The sequence below is a fragment of the Macrotis lagotis genome, chromosome 5, assembly GCF_037893015.1.
Source record: "Macrotis lagotis isolate mMagLag1 chromosome 5, bilby.v1.9.chrom.fasta, whole genome shotgun sequence".
NCBI classification, from domain to species: domain Eukaryota; kingdom Metazoa; phylum Chordata; class Mammalia; order Peramelemorphia; family Peramelidae; genus Macrotis; species Macrotis lagotis.
Genome location: NC_133662.1, coordinates 257,569,858 through 257,594,202, shown reverse-complemented (window position 1 = coordinate 257,594,202; position 24,345 = coordinate 257,569,858). Strand labels below are relative to the sequence as shown.

At 38.5% G+C, this 24,345-nt stretch overlaps 1 protein-coding gene across 6 annotated transcripts in view; it reads left to right on the top strand.

The window, feature by feature from the left end:
* The window catches only part of ANKMY1 (ankyrin repeat and MYND domain containing 1), a 124,965-nt gene extending 101,433 nt beyond the window's left edge, over positions 1 to 23,532 (top strand). For 2 of the 6 annotated variants that reach the window (XM_074189485.1, XM_074189486.1), the window contains 2 exons: positions 19,618 to 19,766; positions 20,131 to 20,319. In XM_074189485.1, coding sequence (XP_074045586.1) covers positions 19,618 to 19,766; positions 20,131 to 20,300 — 319 coding nt within the window. In that variant the 3' untranslated portion in view covers positions 20,301 to 20,319. Of the gene's footprint in view, positions 1 to 19,617; positions 19,767 to 20,130; positions 20,320 to 21,417 lie in introns of those variants that run through there. The other 4 variants (XM_074189483.1, XM_074189482.1, XM_074189484.1 and 1 more) reach the window with 3 other exon arrangements.
* The last annotated feature ends 813 nt before the right edge of the window (positions 23,533 to 24,345 follow it).

The window sequence follows — 24,345 nt, the reverse complement described above, 5'->3', positions numbered from 1 at the left end:
AGCACCTTAGTATCATTTAACTAATTAGCATCATTTAACTTTTATAAGGAGATTTTCATGAGGAAAAAAAACGAATCACAAGCATTGCCCCTCATTACATGTGGGTATTCTCTCTTCTATATTCCTTTGGTGCCAGAGGGGAGTGGGCCCAAAGCCATTTTGATAAAACCATTGAGTTTGATTTCAAATTCATCATAGCCACTAGATGAGTTGTGCTCTCAGCTACTGCCAGGCTAAGTGGAATAGGTCACTTTTTCACTCCTCTGCCTCTTTTTCTTGACCTCTGGCCAATCCTGGCGAGGATTCCAGATCCTGGACTTGGCAGGTGTTATTCTGACTCTTTGGAGCTTACAAGGTCATAGTCATTTGGAATAGACGCAGCAAAGATAGAAGCAGCTTCAGAGGCATGAACTTATGGGCTCCGAGTTGGCTGAGGGGAGGGAGAAATAAAGATGTCTCTCCCCACCAGAGCCTGCAATAGTCCTGGCTTCCTCACTTGAACATAGCTGAGAAAGGAGGAGGTAATACTTTGTCTACTTTGTGTTTTTGGAGTGTATTCTTTCCAGTTCAGTGGCCGATTGAAAGGCTTCCTCACATGGGAAGCAGACCAGAAACAATGCCTACACATGCTCTCTGGGGACTGTAATTTCTTTGTCATTTTACCTTATTGGAAGCAGGCTGCCTAACCTCCTCCGTGTGGGCTGGCTGCAGGTGGAACACTGAAGATACTCTGAGGCTGGGTCTCCAGTGGTCAGGCCCTGATCAAACAGATCTCTTTAAATTTCAAGATCCTTAGTGTCAAGATAAATCCTAGGTTCTTCTACAATTTCTCATTTTGATAGAAAAGCTTTACTCAATCAAATGAATGTTTTTTGTTATGCAATGCCTTTCTAATTGGATATTTGGGAAATATAAATTCCTTGATGGAGGCTTGCAATTTGACAGTTTTGTCTGAATTGAATTTGGGATTCACCTCATTAGCATCCTGCCAACATGTCAATTTTCAACCTTGTTTGCCATATTTTAACAGAAATTTTCTTTTAACTTATTGTCAAAAAAATGTTTAGGTTTTTTGTCTTCAGAAATTTGAGGAAGTCTATTAATGATTAAAATTTTCTCTTCTCTGTTTCAATATCCATATAAATCACTTTTTTTTCAGTATAGTTACCTTATCTTTTTGCAGTTAAGTAATTGAGTTCATTTGTTTGCTTTTTCTGCCATTACAATCGACCTCTCTCCTTCAATAACCTACTTTTTTCTTATACCCTCCATGGAGATTTAAAAACTAATGAGTTTCAAGGGTCAGCTAGGTAGCACAGTGGATAGAGCACCGACCTTGGAGTCAGGAGAATCTGAGTTCAAATCTGGCCTCAGACACTTAATAGGTACTTAGCCGTATGACCTTGGGCAAGTCACTTCACCCCATTGCCTTGCAAAAATAAAAAAATAAACTCCTGGGTTTTACTGGGTGATTAGGTCATACAATTGTTAGGATTCTGCATTTGGAGTCAGGAAGATCTGATTTTGACTCCTGCCTGAGATGCTTAATTTTGATGTGACCCTAGACAAGTAATTGAACCACCCTTATCCTTAGAGTCCTCAACGCTAAAATGAGAGAATTGGGGGGGGGTCCCTTCTAGTTTTATAATACAATGATTATCACTTTTACTTGAGATCTCTTAGAAAGGCATTGATTTCTTCAGGATTCAGCTTGACATCTTCCTTTCCTGATTTTCCTTGTAGCTGCTACTATCCTCTTCCCAAAACTAATATTTATTTTGTATACGTTTTCTCTGTGTGTCTCTCCTGATAGGATGTAAACTCTTTTTTCTTTTTAGATTTTTCAAGGCAATGGGGTGAAGTGGCTTGCCCAAGGCCACACGGCTAGGTAATTATTAAGTGTCTGAGGCTGGATTTGAACCCAGGTGTTCTTGACTCCAAGGCCGGTGCTCTATCCACTGCACTACCTAGCTACCCCCAGGATGTAAACTCTTGAGGGCAGAGGCTTTCATTTTTGATTTTTATTTCTCCAGTGCCCAACACATTAGCATTTGGATGTTTTTGTCCTTCATTCCTGAAGACCATTTCATTAGGGAGGTGATGCCATGCCATGGATGAATTTGAGGGGGGGAAGGGGGTTGTACTAAGTCATCAGCCTCACTTTCTCCTCCAGAGTCATCTGGGTCCAGTGACCAGATATGAATCAGGATGACTGGAGATGACTTTGGATACAAGGCAATCCAGGTGAAGTGATTTGCCCACGGTCACACAATTAGTTAGTGAATGAGACCAAATTCAAACTCCTGGCCTGCTGACTCCAAGGTCAGTGCTCTTTGCCCTCTGTGCCTCCTCACTACCCAATATTGACATTTACCAAGCACTCGATGATTGGGCATCACTAAGAGCAAAGAAGCTTCAGCTGGGGAACTATGGATATTAGTCCAGCCTTTCTTTGGGGTATGATTAAGGTGACCAATATCATATTGTATATTCTTAATAAATAAGTAACTAATTCTTATCAATTATTAATTTAATTCGATTTCTAAATATGGAGCCATCTTGTCATTCCCTCTGAATTAAAAAGATTTCTCATTGATTTCTAAGTCAGTTTGTATCTATCTTTGTATGTATATACATAAAGTTTATAATACATATATTTTAAACTATCTGTTACTGATATTTTTGTTGTTTTAACTATGGACTTTCTTCAGATTTCAGTGACCCAATCCTCTTCTGTGGACAAGATAAACAATGAAGCAAAAACATTTCATATAGTGAAAGCCTCTGACAGTGTAGATAGTATCCTGTTCTAGAGAGTTCCCTGCCTCTCAGACTTGAAAGTGAGGAACAGATGTTTCATGATTTTTTTCAAGATCTGGGTCAGTTTTTCATTTGTTCTGTTTTTTCTTGGTGACCTTTGCATTTACTTTGTTATGGTCATTGTGTCTAATTTCTCCATTTATTTCTTACTGTATCAGTTCATACAAATCTTCCTGAATTTCTCGTGTTGGTCATTTTTTAGTGCCCCCATATAGTCTATTTCATTCATATAAGGAATAGCATGACATAATGGTTAGAGAACCATCCTGAGACTTGGGTTTTTGTCCTACCTCTAACCCCATATAAACTGTGTGGCAGTGAATGAGTCAGGGTCTCTGTCCCTGTGCCTCTGTCCCTGTGCCTCTGTCTCTCTATCTCTGTCTTTTGTCTTCTCCAGTCAAGTCTCTCTAAGTGTTACAGAGATGCTGACCTGCACAGATCTGAGTTTCCTGAGTCAATGACATCCTCAGTCCATTATTCATATTTGAACATTGACAGGATTTATTTTTGGACTAGGCTTGTAGGCTGGCCTTCTTGGATCTCTATTCCCCTATTTCTTGTGATATTTAGGTGGGAGTAGAAGCCTTATGTCAAGATCACAGCATTGAGAAGACTGACCTCTGGGCTCCTAGAAGAGTGAAGATGAAATATATACTTAATAAAATAAATTCTCTACCCTGCTCCCTCTTTCAAAATCCTATCCTTGGATTCATTCATTCAGCAAACATTAAGCTCTCTCTATATGCAGGACCCTAGGGATAAAATGCCCTTAAGAAAATGCCATTCTATTGAGCCATCAAGAGGGACCCACAAATTAGTAATTTTAGGGATTTATTCCATCTTGCTTTACAGAATGGCTGAACCATTCACAACTCTGCCTCAGGTTCTTCATCTGTAAAATGAGCTGGAGAAGGAAATGACAAACCACTCCAGTATCTTTGCCAAGAAAACACCAAATAGGATTATGAAGAGTTTGACATGACCAGACAACAAGGGAACATCAAACTGACAGGACATTGTTTTGTCTGCTTTCCCACAGTCCTTCCAGCATAGGTCATTTTCATTTTTTGGGTCATCTTTGGTATGTCTTGTTCTTCATGAAGTCATGCTGGCTCTTTGTCTACCAACTATCTCTTTGACAATTTGTTCTGGAATTTTCTCAGGAATTGACATCAAGGTCACTAGATTACTGATTGTAAACTTGGTCCTCTTTTTTTCCTTCTTTTTGGAAATTAGGACATTTACAATTCTCTATGATTTTTCAGATCTTCTCTGGCAGTGCCCTAGCATTCCAATCTTGCAGTTTTTTTAGGGCCCAAGGATACAGGTCATCTAGCCCAGGTGACTTGAATTGAATTCATTATCATGGCAACTAGTTCTCTTACTCCCTTCCTATTTGTCTTGGGTAACAATTCCCAGTTAGTCATTTTTTTTGTTCTGTTGTTTCCAAGTCATTTTTCTCTGTAGAGAAACCCAAAACAAAATAAAAATTGAGTGTTCTCTCATTGTTAGTCCTTCTATGATCTATGATCCTTTCCTTCCTGCCAGTATAGCTAATAAAAACCCCAAAAACATTGTTTGAAATTGTTTTTAAGTTTCCTTGCAACCTCAGCTCATTCTTAGATTTCGAACTTATGGCATTATTTTTATAGAACCATGTCTTGCTATCTTAGCTTGGGTTACCTGGATTTGTTCATTTTTTGGCATATTTCTTTTAAAAATCCAAGTTGGTTGGTGAATTCACTGTGCATCCACATTAATCTCTTTGGACAAATCCCATTTTTCCTCCTCGGTATTATTTTCCTTTGTGTGTACTGTATTTCATTCCGAGCATCTCCCATTCCTCTGATGCATTTTAGTCGATGGGATCCTACTGATTTCTTTTTCTAAACCCTTTAAAATCTCCTGTCCTAACATCTCAGATACATTTCAGACTCTTCTTGGGTGTCTCTTCCTTATTGAGGATGGGTGGTGACTCCCCCCCCCCCATTCCCACCCTGGGATCCCTATCATTTCTATCCCAGCATTCAATTACTTCTTGCTAGTGAGAATCATATCAAGAATAGCATTTTCCCTTGTTGACCCTCCTACCTTTGGAAAAAATGAAAGTATCAAGAATTAGTTAGCTACTTTTGCTTTTCACAGAGGGAGAACTGGGTGGATGTTTGGATAATTGTGGTCCCATTGTCATTACCAATTACATCACAGCCCTGAGCCAAGATTGTTGATGGTTTTCCAAATTTTGCATAGATTTCCTTATTCTGTCCAAGAGTCTGTAGTATATATACATATGTATATATATACACACATATATGTATATATATATATATATACACACTAATGACATATATTGTGCAGAACTAAATTCTATTTACTTTGTATACTATAAAGACATTTTATAACAAGGTCATTTAGTCTCAAGGGCTAGTTAGCATTTATGGATTGTTTTAAGATATGAAAATGCTTTTTATATATTATCTCATTTGATTCTCACAATAGCCTTGCGAGGTAGTGCCCCTATGCCCATTTTACAGATGAGGCAACTGAGGCTAAGTGACCTGCAGGGTCACCTAGGGAATAAGACTCTATGGAAAGATTTGAACTCGATATTTCTCAGCATCGAGTTCAGCCCTCTATTCTCTTAGCTGTTTAGATACCGCTCAGGTGCTTGCCAGTCCCCAAAAGAGAACTGAATAGCTCGTTCTGTCTATTGGCCTTAGCATCTGCTCCTGGCTTCACCCAAGTGACCGAAAACAAACACTGTGAATTATTTCTGCCTAGTTTCCTTTTCTGGGTCCATCTGGGGTGCTGCTGCTGCTGCTGCTGTGATGGCTATTTCTGGCCATAGAGCTCTTAGAACTTTTTCTTTCCCAGAACAGACTTAACAGTTGAATCATAAGAAAAAGCCGTTGCTTACTTTGCTGGCTGACAGAGAAGCAATTGATTTCCCATATTTTATTCTGTTTGGGTTGTTTGTTTTTATACTTTTCTATAGTTTTTTTTTATCTGTTCTGACACCAGGATATTAACAACTGTACTAAAGTCACTTGGCATGCTGTTAAGTGTGAGGGGAAAAAACCCAATAACCTTCCCTAAGCCTGGACAGACTTATAACATCCTCTTATCATGGAATCTTCTCTCAATCCTGAGAATAAAAATGAAACAATGAAAGCTCCTTTTCCCCCACCTCCAAAACCTTGGGGAACTTAGCACTGAGGACTTCAGAACCCTGGAGTCCAGCCCCCATCCTCTCATTTTACAGATGAAGAAACTGAGGCCCTGAGAGGGGAAGAGAGTCATTTGAAGTCACATAACTAGTGAGTAGCAGAAGTTGGATTTGAACTCAGATCTCTGATTTCATTATTCATGCTATCACATGAAGATCATATCTATTGCATGTTCCATGATTGGTGATAAGTGGGGATTGAGCACTGTGGCATGGGGGTTGAGGTATGAGAGCCATATCCTGATTTTCATGATGGGGAGGGGAAGGAGGAAGACAGAGATCAGAGGAATCTTGCTTTCAGAGGTGGAGAAAACCTCTGAGTTCCCATTTTACGGGGGGGCGGGGAATCTGAGGCCAATAAAGATGAGATGATTTGCCCAAGGTCACACATGTAGGAAGAGCAGACTCAGGCTTGGAATGGATGTTGTCCTACTCTAAATAACACATCTCTTCTGAACCACATTGTTTTTAGACATTTTGTTTTTTAATTTCTAGGACAAAGGGATCTTCCTACAGTACTTCTTTTCCCCATGTTTGTACCCTTGAGCATCTAGAATAGTGGTCTCTGGAGATATTTATGGAGAAGTAAAAATTCTTAAATTTGGAACAAATTATCTGGTGTTAGAAGTCATCCAGAGTTTGTATTCTCTGGATTATATCCACTGTCTTTGGAGTCAGATCTGGGTTCATATCTTACCTCTGACTATATGTGACCTTGGGAATGTCATTCATCTTCTCTAGGATTGGATCTGCCCCCTGGGTTCAGATTTCACTTCTACTACTAAGAAGCTGGAGGATAATGGACAAATCAGTTTATCTCCCAGGACTTCTTAATCTGTTTGATGTGAGAGTTGGCCTGGGCCTGCTAGCTTCTGGAATTTAGCCCTATGAATCAAGGTTCTTCTGTTTTGGCCTGGATCTTGGTAACATTCAAATAGGAAACTCCTTTCTGATATCATTCAACAACTCTTCTGAAGCTCAGTTTTGGGGAATGACCTGCTAAAGCATAGAAAAATTCAGTCTATGGTCCTGGGACATACAGACACTCTCTGTCAGAAGTGGGATTTGAATCTGGGTCTTTCTGGCTCCAGATCTCCTCTATACTTTCTAATATTTCAACTTGTCTTCAAAGTTTTCTTGTACCAGAGCTTTTATTTACTGGATTCTGGATTGTGTTGTCCATGCCAAGAAAAAGATCCAGTTGAAATGTTTGTGTGGTTTAAAGGCTATCTTGGCCATGTACATACTCTTTAAGATTTGCAGTTTTAGCTGATACTTTAATGCATTTCAACCTTTGGGGGTTGACTTAGTAGAAATCTCCTTCAGGAAATTAGAGATTCTGTAGATGACCACAGTAATCTAGGTAGGATTTGGCAAGCGCTGAAGGTTATCGGTCAAGGGGCCAAAGATTTCAGGGATAGAGGACAGGGGTAGAGTTGAAATGATTCAAATATTAGGTCAGAATTCAGAAGAGAGGAAAGTGGGAATAGAACAGGAGTAGTGTCCTGAGTCATTTTCAGGACATCTAGTGCATAGAATGCCAGGGTTCAAGTCAAGAACATTAATCTTCAAGAGTTTAAAACCACCCTAAGACACTTAGTAGCTGTGTGACCCTGGGTAAGTCACTTTTAACCCTATTTGTCTCATCTATTGATTAACCTTATTTGTCTCATCTGTATTGAGTCAGAGAAGGAAATGGCAACCACTCTAATATTTTTTGCCAAGAAAACCCCAAATGAGGTCATGAAGAGTTGAACATGACTGAATAATAACAAAAATATCCTGAGAAGGAATATATTGACGGGAGTGGGAGAAAAGGGAGGCCTGAGAAGGGTGTAAAGATAGGTTTGGGAGATGAGACATAGGGAAAGGTAGAAGAATGTCCAAGTATTAAAGGAGTAAAATAGTTATGGTTATTGGAGAGATCCAGGTGTGACCATTCCTATGTGTGACTGGGGTGGAGGGGAAGGACTGGGTAGTCATGGGATTGAAAAGCCTTTTGAAGATTATTTTGTGAAGTCTGCAACACTTTTGCAACACTTGTACTTAATTTCACTAATTCTGTAGTTTTTATTGTAGAGTGATTCCCTCTGCCAATATTTTGGTTTCTGGGATCTGTCAAATTCTATTATTATAAGCCTTTAGTTTAAATTTGGAATGATCTATCATGATCCATTGATTTTTTTTCTTTTAAAATCCAATATTGGATAATTTTGGTAATTACCCTTTTGGAGCATTTTGTCATGATTTCCTCATGATCTTTTTGTCCAATTGTCCCTCTAAAACATACTTGTTTCCTGTCTAATTATCTGAAGAAAACTGCTGGTATTTTCATTGCTATTGCATTAAGACAATGAGTCAATTTGAATACTACTGCCATTTTTGCTTTCTTGGCCTTACCCAGCCATTAACATTGATTATCTTTTCAGTTACTTAATTCTTCCTTTATTTTTGTTCAAATTCTTTTTTTTTTTTTTTTTTTTTTTTTTTAGGTTTTTGCAAGGCAAACGGGTTAAGTGGCTTGCCCAAGGCCACACAGCTAGGTAATTAATAAGTGTCTGAGACTGGATTTGAACCCAGGTACTCCTGACTCCAGGGCCGGTGCTTTATCCACTGTGCCACCTAGCTGCCCCTAGTGTTCAAATTCTTTTACCATTGTCTTGATACTTATATCTCGTCTACATCTTGGAAGGTGAAAGTGATTCATTTACCATTATTATATTAAGGCCTCTCTTCCTACCCCCTGACTTACTTCTTTTCTTGGTGACATAGAAAAGTGCTGAAGTCTTTTGTGGCTTAATCTTATTCTTCCATTTTGGTTGTACTATTATCTTGGAAAGTTTTTGAATCTTTTGAATTATCTCCATGTAATATTTCACATGCAAATAGAAATAGTGATATCTCTCCCCCCTCCCCTCTTATTATCTTACTTGTATTTTCTTGTCATCCTGCTATAGATAGCATTTGGAAAACAAGGTTCTGAAGTAATGGTGAGTGTAGGCAGTCCTATTTAATGGCTGTTCTTGGTAAGAAAATCTGTAATGTTTCTCCATTAAATATAATTCTAGGCTCTACATTTCAAATATTTTTTGTTACATCATGAAGGAAAAAACCTATTTTGATAGGTTTTAGTGTTTAATTCTTTTTAGGTTTTTTGCAAGGCAATGGGGTTAAGTGGCTCACCCAAGGCCACACAGCTAGGTCATTATGAAGTATCTGAGGCCGGATTTGAACTCAGGTCCTCCTGACTCCAGGGTTGGTGCTCTATTCGCTGCACCACCTAGCTGCCCCGTAGTGTTTAATTTTTTAAAAAGTGTACATTTGGGGCGTCTGGGTGGCCCAGTGGATAGAGCACCGGCCCTGGAGTCAGGAGGACCTGAGTTCAAATCTGGCCTCAGACACTTCATAATGACCTATCTGTGAGGCCTTGGGCGAGCCACTTAACCCCACTGCCTTGCAAAGAAAAAAAAAAAGTGTGCATTCTATTTTTATAAAAGATTTCTGACTCTAATGATAAAATCATGTGATGGTAAATGTTTTATTGCTCTGTTCTGTTATTCTGCTTACTTGCCAAATATTGAAATATTCCTGAACTTCAGGCGTGAAACCTACTTGATCATAATGAATAATTTTGAAATAGTGCTGTCCTTGATTTTTTAGAATCTGATTTCAATATTTGTATAAATATTCATTCATGATACTGGCTTAGAATTCTCTTCCCTTTTTTCTTCTAGGTTTTGGGGCTCAGAACTGTAAAAAAGAATTGAATAGAATGCCATCTTTTCTAGTTTTGTAAACAGTTCATAGAGTCTTTGATCTGGATCTAGAAGGGACCCCAGAGGTTGAATCCAGGTTCCTCATTTACAGATGAGGAAACTAAGGCCTGAGAGGTAAATATACTACTAGTATCTGAGGTAGCATTCAAAACTAGGTCTTCCTGATTCTGAGCCTAGAACTCATTTTGCTCTCACATGGTACAAGAATTAATTTTTCTTTGATTCTTGATAGAATTAAGTCTCAATTCCTCTTGGGTCTGGCACTTTTTGACATAGCAGCTCATTCATGTTTTTAGAATTTTTCTATCTGAGTTAGATTTATTTTGATTTTTCTTCTTTTTGTGTTGTATAGTTTTGTAAATATTCATATTTTTGTTGTTCATTTGTTTCACTCATGCCCAATTCTTCATGACCCTATGGTAAGGGGGGGTGGGGGGAGATGTTTCTTGGCAAAGATACTAGAGTGGTTTTGCTATTTCCCTCTCCAGCTCATTTCACAAATGAGGAAACCGAGGCAAATAGGGTGAAATGGCTTCCTGAGGGTCCCATAGCTTGTAAGTCTCTGAGGTCAGATTGGAATTTAGGCCAATTGCTCTGTGCACTATGGCAGCACCTAGGGGCCCAAATGTTCTCATAGCATAGATTTTAAGTTTTATTGTCATAGCTGTGTGTGGAAACCTCCACTGCTTGTGTGTTTGGCTTGTATGTGGTGTAAGCTCCCCCTTCCTATTTGTAATTTGATTTTCCTCTCATCTGTTCTTGATTAAATTTGCTAATTGATTACATTTATCAGTTTTGTTGGTATTGAAATTTTGTTTTATTCATCAATTTGCTCTTTCATTTTTCTTTTTTTAACAATTAAATTCATTTTTCAATTAACAAGCATCTATTTTCCTCCTTATAACTGGGGAACAAAAGAACTTATTGATTTCCTTTTTGTTTTTAATGATCTCCTTTGTTATTATTATCTATTAGTTTGCTTGCTTTCTAATTTCTTCAAATCCCAACAACTCATTAATTTTTCTCTCTCTCTGTTGTTAATAAACACTTGGGGATATAACTTTGCCTCTGGATGCAGCTTTGACTGCATCCCATCAATTCTGAAATTTTGTATTTATAGTTTCAATATCTTTAATATAATCTGATATTATTTCTCCCATCAATTCTTTAGCTTGCACATTATTTACCATGTCATTTGTTCAAGTCCCCACATAGAGTGCATTTTTTGATAATACTTTCCTAAGTGAGGTTATTCACTGTAACCTAAAAATGCACTGTGGACAGTCTGTTTTTCCAAATTTTTGTAAGACTTCTTGGACCTTAAAATGATTAATTTTTATGAATGTTTCATGTTGCCCATTTAGATAAGTCTTTGATCTTGTCAATGAGGAGCCTTCCCTCTAGCTTCTCCTTGAGAAAAGAGACTGGCTTTTCCATTTATGTCCCAAAAGGGCTTAATAAAGTACTTTTCATTAATTGACTAATTAAATGATCAGATTCGGTTTTCATCATATGCTGACTCTTGTTTGTGTCGGCCACAAATCTTCCATGGGAGGTGGGGTGGGTAGTCTAATGGACATACTGGATGTTTTCCTCTAGATCTCTTGACATTGCATGGGAGTCCATGGAAGGGATGTTGGTCATCCTTTGCTTTTTTATGAAGTCATTTTCTAGTCATATATCTCTTTAATTATATCTTTTACTTTGCTTCTTCCCAACTCTGTTGGTAACAAAGATGTAGCCTATTTCATGATCAGTGTGTGACTCTATTGTCTTTTGGGTAGTCTTCAATTTTAATTCTTTGGAGACTATTTTATTCCATGGTTCACAGGAAATATAGAGTTCAAAAGATAGGCTTTTCTTTCAGGGAGGAGCTTGAAACTCCTTTTTTTTAAATAAAAGAAAGATTTTATTTATTTTGAGTTTTACAATTTTTCCCCTAATCTTACTCCCCCCCCCACCACAGAAGGCAGTCTGTTAGTCTTTACATTATTTTCACCATATATATTGAATGTGATAAGAGAGAAATCATATCCTTAAGGAAGAAAAGTAAAGTATAAGAGATAGAAAAATTATATGATAAGATAATTTTTTAAAATTAAAGATAATAGTCTTTGGTCTTTGTTCAAATTCCACAATTCTTTCTCTGGATACAGATGGTGTTCTCCATTGCAGATACCTACAAATTGTGCCTAATTGTTGCACTGATGGAGTGATGGGATGGTTGGTTTGGTGTTCTTCCTTAAAATGGAGGTTTCCAAGAAGAATTTACCAATGGAAAAGGGGCCTAAATGCTCTCTCCCTGCATATGTTAAAAATAAATAAAACTCTGATCATCACCTCCATGTTGCTGTTATGGTGTACAATGTTCTTCTGGTTCTGCTCAGCTTGCTCAGCATCAGTTCATGCAAATCGAGAAGGTTGAAACTCTTAAAAGCACACTACAGTTTCCCAAAGACAATCCTATACATTTCCTTCCTCTTATTCAATTCTGTTCCCACTACGTTGTCCATCCATAGTAATCATTCGATATTTATGTTTCGAGGGACCAATTCTTCCTTTTCCCTTTTAAAATTGTATCACAGTCTAGATGAAGGCAATTTTTCATTCACTTGTTTTTTTTTTCTCTTTGGATAGTAAGGTTGGACTTGGATACTTTATGGATCTCATTGATACAGTCTTGATACAGTCATCACAATATCAACCCAGTCATTCAATAAATATTTATCAAATGCCTATTATGTGTTGAGCACAGTGCAAAATTCTGGGGTTACAAAGAAAGGTAGAACACGACCCCTGATTTCAAGGAGCTCATGGTCTAATTGCAAACATAAACTCTTTGTAGCTGAAGACATCACCATTTATATGTGGTCTTTTTTGCATATGAAAATTGCTTAACTCTTCCACAACAATGGCAAACATCTTTGGTGAGCACCTCATTTGATTTTAAGAGAGAATTTGCAAAACAAGTTATAGCATCTGTTCATTTTTTGAGGAGTTTTACGTAATTTTTAACATATACAGGGAGAGAGCATTTAGACCCCTTTTCCAATTGTAAATTCTTCTTGGAAACCTCCATTTTAGGGAAGAACACCAAACCAACCATCTCACATTCTTCATTTTTTTCATCATTGTCTCATGCTATTTTATGAGAAACTCTTTATGGCATATAATATTGCATTATATTTCATCTGTCTTTCTGATGCACAAATTGGAATACTGCATGTGTGCAACTATCACCAAATAATAGGAAATGTATGTTGTTTTAAAATGTTTATGGTTAAAAATAATGCTGCTTTGAGTAATTTTTAATAGGTAGTTTTTTGATATTAATCTCCTTGAGGTATAATAATAATGAGATCCCTGGGCCAAAGTTTATGGCAATTATGACATTTTTCTTTCCTTTCTAAGGGATTAGACTAATATACATTTCTTTTGAGCAGTGAATTACTGTACCCATCTTCCTTATAGCTCTGCCTGCATTGAATTTTTCCATTTTTATTAAAACCATCATTGCCAACTTTTTGAATGTAAGGTTATATTTCAGAGTTGTTTTAATTTGTATTTCTGTGATGGAATCACCTTTACCTCTAAAATCCAGATTTCTTTTTTTTTTTGAAAGGCATTTATTTCTTTTTTTTAAAATTTATTTTCATTCTCATTTTATACAAATGTTTTTTTACATTAATAAAATATTCTTGTTTACAAGTAAACAAAATACCCCTCTCCCCATGAAAATAGATAGACTTGCTTGGGAGAAAAAAGTAAAGGGGAGAGAAAAAAATTAAAATTAAAAAAATAATAGTAATAATTGTAGGTATGGCCAGGTGGCGTAATGAATGAAGCACCAGCCCTGGAGTCACGAGCACCTGAGCCCATATCTAGCCTCGTAAACCCAACAATCACCCAGCCGTGTGACATGCAAGCCACCCGATCCCCACTGCCCTGCAAAAACCAAAAAGAAGAAAAAAAAAGACCCAAAATAAAATAAAATAGTAATAATAGTAGGGGTGGCTGGGTGGTAGACAGAGCATTGGCCCTTGAGCCAGGAGCACTTGGGTCCAAATCCGGCCCCAGACACCCAATGATCACCCCGCTATGTGGCCCCAGGCAGGCCACCCAGACCCACTTGCCCTGCACCCTCCCCCAAATAATAATAACAAAAAATGTGCTTCAGTCTTTTCTGATAAGTCCATCACGAAAGTTACTTCCATATTTTTCTGTTGCCATTGCTGATCGCAACTCCCTCCTTTCTTATTTTTCCACTACCATGTACTATATTTTCTCTCTCCTTTCACTTTGACTCTGCTGTAGGGTCACTGAGTGGCGCAGCAGACGGATCCCTGGTCCTGGGGCCAAGAAACCCTGAGCCCCCATACCACCCCTTAGGCCCAGCATCCACCTGGCCCTATGGTCCCGGACAGGCCTTCCAATCCCAGCCCCTTGCAAGAAGTAAAAAAGAAAATGTGTTATATCTGGCCACTCTCCCTCCATGGTCCATCTTCTCCTCCTTTATTCACATCCCCACCCCTTCCCCCTGCTCCCCCCTCCTTCTTACTCCAGATGTCTATACCCCATTGAGTATATTTGCTGTTTCCTCTCCTAGTCACCTTTGATGAAAGCAAAGGTTCCCTCATTCCCCCTTGCCTCCCCCCTTCCATATCATTGCAATAGCTCATTGTAATAAAAAAAAATCTTAATATGTGAAATATCTTGGACTATTCCCCCTCTCCTTTTTCTTTCTCCCATTACATTTCCCTTTTTTCTAGTGACTCCATTTTTACACCATATTTTATCTTCGAATTCAGCTTTCTCCTGTGCTTCAACTATAAAAGCTCCCTCTACCTGCTCTATTAACTGAGAAAGTTCATATGAGTATTATCAGTGTCATTTTTCTATGCAGGAATACATGCAGTTCATCCTCATTAAGTCCCTCATATTTCCCCCCCCTCTCCTCCACTCTCCATGCTTCACCTGAGTCCTGTATCTGAAGATCAAACTTTCTGTTCAGCTCTGGCCATTCCAAAAGGAACATTTGAAATTCCCCTGGTTCATTGAAAGTCCATCTTTTTCCCTGGAAGAGGACATTCAGCCTTGCTGGGTAGTTCATTCTTGGCTGCATTCTAAGCTCTTTTGCCTTCCGGTATATTGTATGCCAAGCCCTTCAAGCTTCCAATGTAGTTGCTGCTAAGTCCTGTGTGATCCTGACTGCAGCTCCACGATATTTGAACTGTGTCCTTCTGGCTGCTTGTAATATTTTCTCTTTCACTTGGGAGTTCTGGAACTTGGCTATAATATTCCTAGGGGTTGGTTTTTTGGGATCTCTTTCGGGGGGGGGGGATCGGTGGATTCTCTGCATTTCTATTTTGCCCTCTGCTTCTAGAATATCAGGGCAATTTTCCTGTAGTAATTCTTTGAAAATGATGTCAAGGCTCTTTTCCTGATTATGACTTTCAGGTATTCTGATAATTTTTAATTTATCTTTCCTAAGTCTGCTTTCCATATCAGTTGTTTTTTTCAATGAGATAGTTCACATTTTCTTCTAATTTTTCATTTTTTTGGTTTTGAAGTATTGATTCCTGATTTCTGTTCAATTCATCAATCTCCTGAATTCTTATCTTTGTCTGAAGGATTTGTTCTCCTCAGAGAGTTTTCTTATCTCTTTTCCCATCTGGCCAATTTTGCTTTTTAAAGCATTCTTCTCCTCAATACTTTTTGAACTGTTTTATCCATTTGACCTAAGCTGGTTTTTTAGCATGCTATTTTCTTTAGCATTTTTTTTGGATTTCCTTGACTAAGCTGCTGATTTCATTTTCATGTTTTTCCTGCTTCTCTCTCCTTTCTTTTCCCAGTTTTTCTTCCAACTCCCTCATTTGATTTTCAAAGTCTTTTTTGAGCTCTGTCATAGCCTGAGCCCAATTTCTGTTTTTCTTGGAGTCTTTAGATGCAGGAGCTTGTGCTTCCTCATCTTCAGACTGAGTATTTTGATCCTTCTTGGGCTCATTTGCAAAATATTTCTCAATAGTCTTCCTCTTATTTCTCTGCTTGCTCATTTTCCCAGCCTGGGCCTGGTTTTGGGGTGCTTCCTGAGCTTTTGGGACACTCCCACAAGGGTCTCAGTGTGTGAGGTTCTGTCTTCCCTCCTGGTCTGTGAATGACTATAACAGCTCCCCTCTGCCACAGGGCTGAGATGGGGGGACCCTGCTATTCTTTGGGGGGACCTAGACTGCGATCAGGATCTGAATGTGGTCAGAGCCCCAGAGTCCTGTTCCAGAGGCAGAGGACAGAGCTCAGCAGTCTCTCTCTCTTCATTCCCCTCCCTCAGCTCAATGGGCTCATGCCCTGGGGGCTCCTGCTTACTCCACCCGCTTCTGTTTCCTGGATCAGGGCTGGGGAAAGACCAAGCTGCTGGCTGTGTGCTCTGAGGGCTGGGCTCCACGTGCTCGCTCTGGCAGAGGTCCCCCACTGTCCCCCCACTTTGTGCCCGGTGCTCCTCGGGGTGCAGCTCAGGAGTCACCCCGCTGCTGTGAGCCCCGGCTCCCAGCTCCCTGGGGCTGCCTCCTGGAGGCTGAAGTTCTTTTGCTCTGGCGGGCCACCCCTCTGGCGGGCCACCCCTCTGACCCTGGGGATCAGAGCCTTTCTGCTCTTTTCCAGGTTACCTTGAGTAGGAGAACTGCCTTACTGGGTCCCTTTGTGGGCTCTGTCTCTCGAAAGTTTAGTTAGAATCCTTAGTTTATGAGTTTTATCAGAGAGTTCCTAAGACTAGATCCCTTTTTGTCGCCATCTTGGCTCCGCCCCCCCCCCCCCCCCAATCCAGATTTCAAGAAATACTGAGTCCTTTATTCCCCCAGCTCTCTTCTTCCTTGGTTATTTATTTCTTATATCAGGTTGTAGCCGATATCTCCCCTTAAGCACTCATAGCGGGTAGAACTACCAAAGGATATTAGTCTTCTCTCTCCCCTTGCAGTAAATAAACTCTGAATCTTGATTTTAGGCTTTCGAAGTTATTTGAATTTGCTTACTTTAAAATAAGTTTCTTTTGTCTGCTGTATTTGCATTTCAAAAACTGTTAACTCTGGTTATCTTAAAAAAAATGCTAGAAAGACATTAATTCTATTAAATGATTTTCCCCTGTTAGGACTATGTTTTCAGAAGTAATCTTTGGGTAATAAATTATTCTTCGGTGAACCCTTGCCACTTTGCTTTTCAATGTTATCAAATTTCTACTTATTCTTTGCTTCTCATCATTGAATAATTATCTTGAGAGCTTTGGACAGGTATCTGTTGGCGGCTAATCTCTCTTTTTGTGACTGCTTACAAATTGTTTCTTTTACCGAAAATTTCTAGACCTTGGTGACTTTATTTCTTATATGTGTTAAACTTAAGAGTTTCCACCGTAATCCTCTGGATTTTGTTGATCTGCACTTTTGCCTTTCAGCCGAAATATTTCTAGACAGTTTCTTCTAGGATTTTTGAAATATGATAAGCAGGATTTTTATTTTTTCATATTTTTCTAGGAGGCTAATGATTCTTTAATTATCTGGCTGGGACTTGTCTTCAACTTTCCTTGCTTTATATTCCAATTTTGATATCTTTTGCCTTTGATCTACTATAACTTGTATCTCTGAATTCATATATTTTTATGGAAATTATTATTTATTTATTAATATTATCCTACTTCTATTATAAATCAATGATATGTTTTTTGAAATTTTATTTGCATTTTGATTTCTCTCCTATCTCTTCCCTGATATCTATTTTTTGTGTTTTATTAATTTTTCCAACCTCATGCAATGGTAGTTTTCAACAATCATTTTTTACAAGGTTTTGAGTTCATATTTTTCTCCCTCCCTTTTTCCCTCTCCCCTCCCCTGACAGAAAGCAATCTAATATAGGCTAAGCATATATAATCATGTTAAACATAGATCTATATTAATCATGTTGTGAAAGAAGAATCAAATCAAAATGGGGAAAACAGAGAGAAAAAAACAATGTATATGATGATGTTTAAAAATTGAAGATACTCTATATTTAAACTCCATGGTTTCTTCTCTGTATATGGACAGTATTTTCTATCACAAGTCTTTTAGAATTGTCTTTGATTATTGTAATGCTGAAATGAACATGTCCAGCTCAGGTGATCATCACCCCAGTGTTGCTGTTGGTGTGGACAATATTCTTCTGATTCTACTCACTTCACTCAAGCTTTTCTGAAGTCCTGTCCCTTATGATTTCTTTTAGAACAATAGTGTTTCATCACACTCATATAACACAATTTGTTCAGCCATTCCCCAATTGATGAGCATCCTCTCAATTTTTAGTTTTTTACCTCTATGAAAAGAGCTGCTAGAAATATTTTTGAACATGTGGGTTTTTTACCCCTTTCTGGGATCTCATTGAGATACAGACATGGTAGTGGTATTATTAGTTTAAAGGGTATGCACAGTTTTATTGTCCTTTGAGCATAATTCCAAATTACTCTCCAGAAAGGTTGGAGCTGATTTCTATTTTTTAAAATCTCCTGGTCTTTTGTGGTCATATTCTTTTTGATCTATTGACCTCACATATCCAATGAAAGGGTATTATGGACCCCTTAGGATCCCTGGAACACATTTGGAATCACTGTTGCAAGGAGACAGGACCTTCCTCAGTAAGGTCACCATGTGTCTCTGAAAGCATCAATGCCCAAATAAGCAAGGAGTGACCTTCCATAGTTCCCTTGGGAACTAGCCTAGGGTCCTTGAAATGAGAATTCATTTGGCAGCCTTGTCTTTTTTGGTCTCACATTGGCAACAACAAGGGATAAGAATAATTCTGAGAGTGAATACACTATTCTCAAACATTGGTGAAAATAGGGGAGAATGTGTCTTTATGATACTGGGGAAAATGTTTCTATATTCTCATATTTTTGAAATAAATGTTTTTTGATAAAAGTTAATTGATATTAAGTGGAGAAATGGAACTGGGGCTTTAGTTGCTGTGTGTGTGGGGAACATTCAGTGGGCACTTAAGCCAAAAGAAACCCCCTTTCATCCTTCAGGTTATACTGAGGGGGCAGATAGAACTGGCCTTACTCTGGGTGAAAGGGTATGTCTGTATGCATGTGTGTGTGTGTGTGTGTGTGTGTGGGGGGATATGGGGATGTGGGGGTGTGGCCAGAGAGAACATTTGCTGCAATATATTTTTTGTCTTTTTTATGTGACTTATTTTATGTGACTATTTTTACTATATTGACATGACCTAACCATGAAAATTGAATATCCATTTAACTGTTGAGTTTTTCTTCTTTAATTTCATGAAAATTGTTTTTTTAAAATTTATTGATGTCTTTTGTATTATTTGGTCTTCTTCAGGAAGAAAAAACAAACACCATCATATTACCATTATTAATATTGTTATCATTATCTATAAACTGAGGGAGTTTTCTAGGAGATCTCTGAGTTTCCTTTCAGCTCTAGATTTCTAGTCCTTGGAAAAAAATTTTAAATAATAGATTTAGAGCCATGATGGATGGCAGATAACCTTCTGGACCCAATTCTCCATACAAATGGGGAACTAGACCCAGAGAAGGGAAGGTAAAACAGATAATAAAAGGCAATGGCAGCATTGAAATCCAAGTCCCTTGACTCCTGTTCTTTCTACTGATCAAGTAAATTTTTAAGTCTTTTATTTTTCTCTTTAGAAAGTAATATTTCATAGTATGAAGATGAAGTTTGAAAGTAGGAAAGAGAAATGAAAATGGATTCCAGATTCTTCTTCTGTTGCTTGAAACAGGTATATATTTCTTTCCCACAGGATACCCTTCTTCAAGTTTTGCTACCAGTGTGGTCGTTCCATAGGGGTACGACTCACGCCATGTCTTCGATGTTATGGAATTTTAACCTGTAGTAAGCATTGTAAAGCAAAAGCCTGGAATGAGTCCCACAAACGAGAATGTGGTGCAGGTAAATTAAGTCTTAGCAACTTTTAAAATATATGCAGGGTGGGCCATGGGAGCATGGTGGGGCTACCTGTAGTTTCATTCTTCATTTACCTTAATTTATGGTTAAAGAAGAATGAGTTTAAGATACATTTAAATAGGGGTGGCTAGGTGGCCTAGTGGATAAAGCACCGGCCCTGGAGTCAGGAGTATCTGGGTTCAAATCTGGTCTCAGACACTTAATAATTACCTAGCTGTGTACCTTTGGGCAAGCCACTTAACCCAGGTTACCTTGCAAAAACCTAAAAAAAGATACATTTAAATAAAAGATCCACAGTTCAGTGTAGTCTGTGCTATGTTGTGGTTTCCTTGTGTACGTACATTTTCAGCATCATCAGCCATTCTTATGTTGAAGATTGAGTTGTTAGAGACACATGGTGCCAAAAATGTTCTGAACAGAAATTTGATCCTCCATGGGCTTTCAACATCATTCTATAATGTACAGACAATGGGAAGCATAAGTTTATGCTGCAATCTTTACAATGGATGGTGTTTGTGACTGGTTCTAAAAGTGTTGATAATGTGAGTATCAGCATGTTTGTCTTCCTTCTGGAAGCACTAATCAACACAGTATATTAATATTAGCTGATCTCTTTGCTAGAGGAGAAATTAAAAGGACAAATTGTGGACAGTCCTATTCTCTTAGAAAGCATTAAGAGTTTCTAGACAGAACAAAAGAATAATGCAGTTGAGAAGAAAAAGGTTATGAAAATGCAACTGCTGTCAAGATTAGGGAGTAGAATATGACATGGAGAGGAAAGTGAGGAGAGAATTCCAAACCACTGGTTCTGTTCCACGGCATGAGCCTATTTTCCTGGAAAGTAGACCCTTTTTCCCTGAAGAGAGTATTCCAGTCAAGATGGATCCATGTCAGAACTGAGTCTTCCTTAAACACCCTCTTGACTAAGCTCTGTTTTTTATGTGGATCACTTTCATAGTAACAAGAAAGATGTGATGATCAAATAGACTCAAAGCACCAAAAATTTGTTGCTACAGGCATCCTCATGGTGCTGGGAGAAAGCCAAGGCAGCCCAAGGCACTTTGGGTGGATGCTATATGGTGAACGTATAGAAAGCCATGGACACATAGGATGGAATGGCATATATGGGCTGTGATCTCCATCATTGGATGGAACTTCCAAAGCAATAAGCTATCTATTTGAATTATGAATGATAAAGATGGGGGGGGGATATGACTTGGGCTATGCCTCAATTCAGTGCTTCAAGAATCTGTTTAATTTTTGTGTCTGGGTCCTGAATGCTTAGCACATAATTTAACAAATGTTTGTTGTTCTATTAATGAATGTTGTTCCATTTATTCATGTAGAAAGTAACCAGCCTTCACCATTACACTTAGCAAACTCTCCAAAGTTTAGTTAAAACAAAAGTAGTTATCCTCCTTGTGTCAACCCTTTTTCTCTTCTTTCTCCTTTCTCCCCTTCCTTTCCAAATAATCATCAATGGGGGAGGTGGGGGCAGGGCAGCCTGGAAGGGTGAAGGAATAATGAAATCAGAGATCCCTGATAGATGGAAGAAAAAGATTCTCTGTCCCCCCAGTGTTATTATCTTGAAAATATTGCCCCTAAATAGTTTATAAACCATTTTTTTTTCTTTCAGGACAAAGAGGTAGGTCGCAAGAAGATGAGCTAATACAAGGGATTCGTTTCTCCAAACACTATCCTGAGGGCCTCTCATTCTCCTTTGTTGGAGAAGGAACCCCAATACTTGGAACAAAGATCCTGGGATGCTGTCAGATACTCATCTGTTGAAGAAAAATTTCGCTTCCTTTAATATACAAATTAACAGGAGAGTAGGAAAAAACTTTGAGAGTCATCTAGTTTACCCCCACTCCCCTCCCCATTTCATTTTTCAAAGGAGGAAACTAAGATCCAAAGAGATGAAAACAACTCCTCTGGGCTCCTTTGGGGATAAGCTTGAACTTAGCTTTAAGAAAATCTGAATCTGGTTCTGGTTCTGCTACTTTCTATTTGTCTGACCATAGGCAAATCTTTTAACTTTAATGGGCCTCAGTTTCCTCATCTGTAAACCAGATAATTGGAGGTGATGAACTTCAAGTTCCCTTCCAACTCCATATCAAAGAACAGAACCAACAAGAGCCAGAACCTTGTTCTCCAGGGTTCTGGTTCCAACCTCTGTCTACTATTCCACATTATACTTATTAAGGCAGGAGAAGATTTGGTTAGATTTCCAATGATTAAGGCCCAAACTGAAAGGCTTAATCTTTAGTTAACTAGAATACTCTCTGCCTTTAGCATCCTGGGGTTTCATTGGAAAACCCATGAAACTGACTCTTTAATAGTTAATGGCCCTAGACAAGTAATAAATGCATCAGTTTTGCATCTCTCTCAAGTACACATATAAATAGAAACCTGAATGCCAGAGACTTTGGGTTTTTCCATTGGCTACTCTTAGGTAAGTGCTTTGAAGGGTAGAGATTATTTGACTTGGTCTTTATATCCCCAGCATGTACAATAAAGACCAGTACCAGTAAGGGCTTAATAAGTACTAGCTGATGGATGTGTTTTTATACCCCTCCTTGAGTTCCTGCCCCCCCCCCCCATTTGGCAGGATATAGGGGCCAAGAACACTTGCCAACTGAGCAATCAGGACAGAAATTATAAGTTGAATTCTAAAGATGAAGTCTCCTGATGTGCTACCTCTTCCACTTGGTAGGAGAGAAATTTTTAAAGATGATGAAGCTATTTAGTCTCTGGGCTTTTCATAACTTGAATTTCAGTGAAGTCCATCCAAAGAAGTTGACATCTGAGCCATCTATTGTGGTCTTTGAGGTGACAAGAGGTTGAGATAGCCATCATTGTTTAGCTAGGTCAGCCTGGGCTTTTTATAAGCATATCAGAATGAGCCTACCTTAGTAATGACAGCAATCCTGCCTCAAATCACTATTTGGATCTTAATTTCACAAGATGCCTTCATGGACTGATCTTTGGATTTTCATATCCCGTGTTACTTATGTAATTTAATTCATGAAAACTAGAAATTTCTAATCTGACTGAACCTCTCAGGATACCAGCATGGTAGAGCTAGAAGGATCTAAGAGATCCTTCTTTATTTAATAAATGAGTTTCTCCTATAATCTCAGATTTTCTAATTTGTGAATTCTGAATTTGTTGCTGCCTGATCATAAACTCCCTGGCTTCTCTATAGGTTGTACTCCCATAGAATCCTAGGCTCAAATCTAAAGTGATAAGGAACCTCGGAGACCTGTCTAATCTTATCCCTCATTTAACAGATGGGGATACTGAGACCCAGGGAAGCACTGTGATATAAAATCATAAATTGAAAACTGGACCCAAGAGGCCAGTATAGTATAATCCCTCATTTGATAGATAGGGAAACTGAGGTCCAGAGAAGTGATTTGAAATAAGATCATAGATCTAGAGGTAGAACCATCTGATCCAACCTCATTCCCCAGAGAAGTTACGTGATTTGTACAAAAATCACAAACCCTTTTCAGAGGCCTCTGAAGGGCTCCTTTTAGAGACAGGATTTGAATCCAGGTCCATTGATTATAGAGCCAGTGCTTATTCCATTGTTCAAGACTGAGTGTAGAAGCAACAATAGAAATTTAAACTATATATGTATGTATTTTTATTATTTATTTTTTCCAATTATATGTAAAGATAGTTTTCAACATTCATGCTGGCAAAACTTTCTCCCTGCCTGCCTTTCCTCTGCTATCCCTAAGATAGCAAATCATCTGATAAGATTATACATGCATAATCATGTTGTATATATTCCATATATGCATATATATATATTTAAAGATAAAGATGTATTATGGGAGGTATGTTCACTAAGATCTAGTAAAACTTTTAAAAAGTTATAAAATCTGTTGAGGGGAAAAGTCTTGCATAAAAGTAAGGTCCCAGTATGGGACCTTACTTTTGGATGAATCAGCTTTGTCTTTTGAAATGCTCACTTTGGCATCTCTTAAAATTGTGCATTCATGTCCAGATGCTGTGCAAGAGGACCAAGACATCCAGGTGGTAGGGAAGGGGAGGAGGACAGGTGAGTTTATTTGGATAGTATGGTCTGTCTGTCTGTCTGTTTGCCTCTTCCTTCCTTCCTCCCTCCTTTTTTTTTTTTTAAAGGTTTTTGCAAGGCAAATGGGGTTAAGTGGCTTGCCCCAGGCCACACAGCTAGGTAATTATTAAGTGTCTGAGGTTGGATTTGAACTCAGGTACTCCTGACTCTGGTGCTTTATCCACTGCGCCACCTAGCCGCCCCGCCTCCTTCCTTTCTTAGAACCTTTGGGTTACATCCTTTATTTCAAAAGTATTGGTTCCCAGACTTTAGGATGATACTTGTAGGAGTAAGAATCACCTTTCCCATGTTAAAGGGATTCCCTCTCTTGTGTCCCTCCTTGTCATATCTTGGAATGCTAATGCAAGCATCTGCCTAGTCTGTGGCTGGGTTTTGTTCCCCTTCTTGTATGTGGCCCTCATGGCTCCTGCCTGAAGACAGGGTTCAAGCAAACCCAAACAGATCAAGTTGGGATCATAC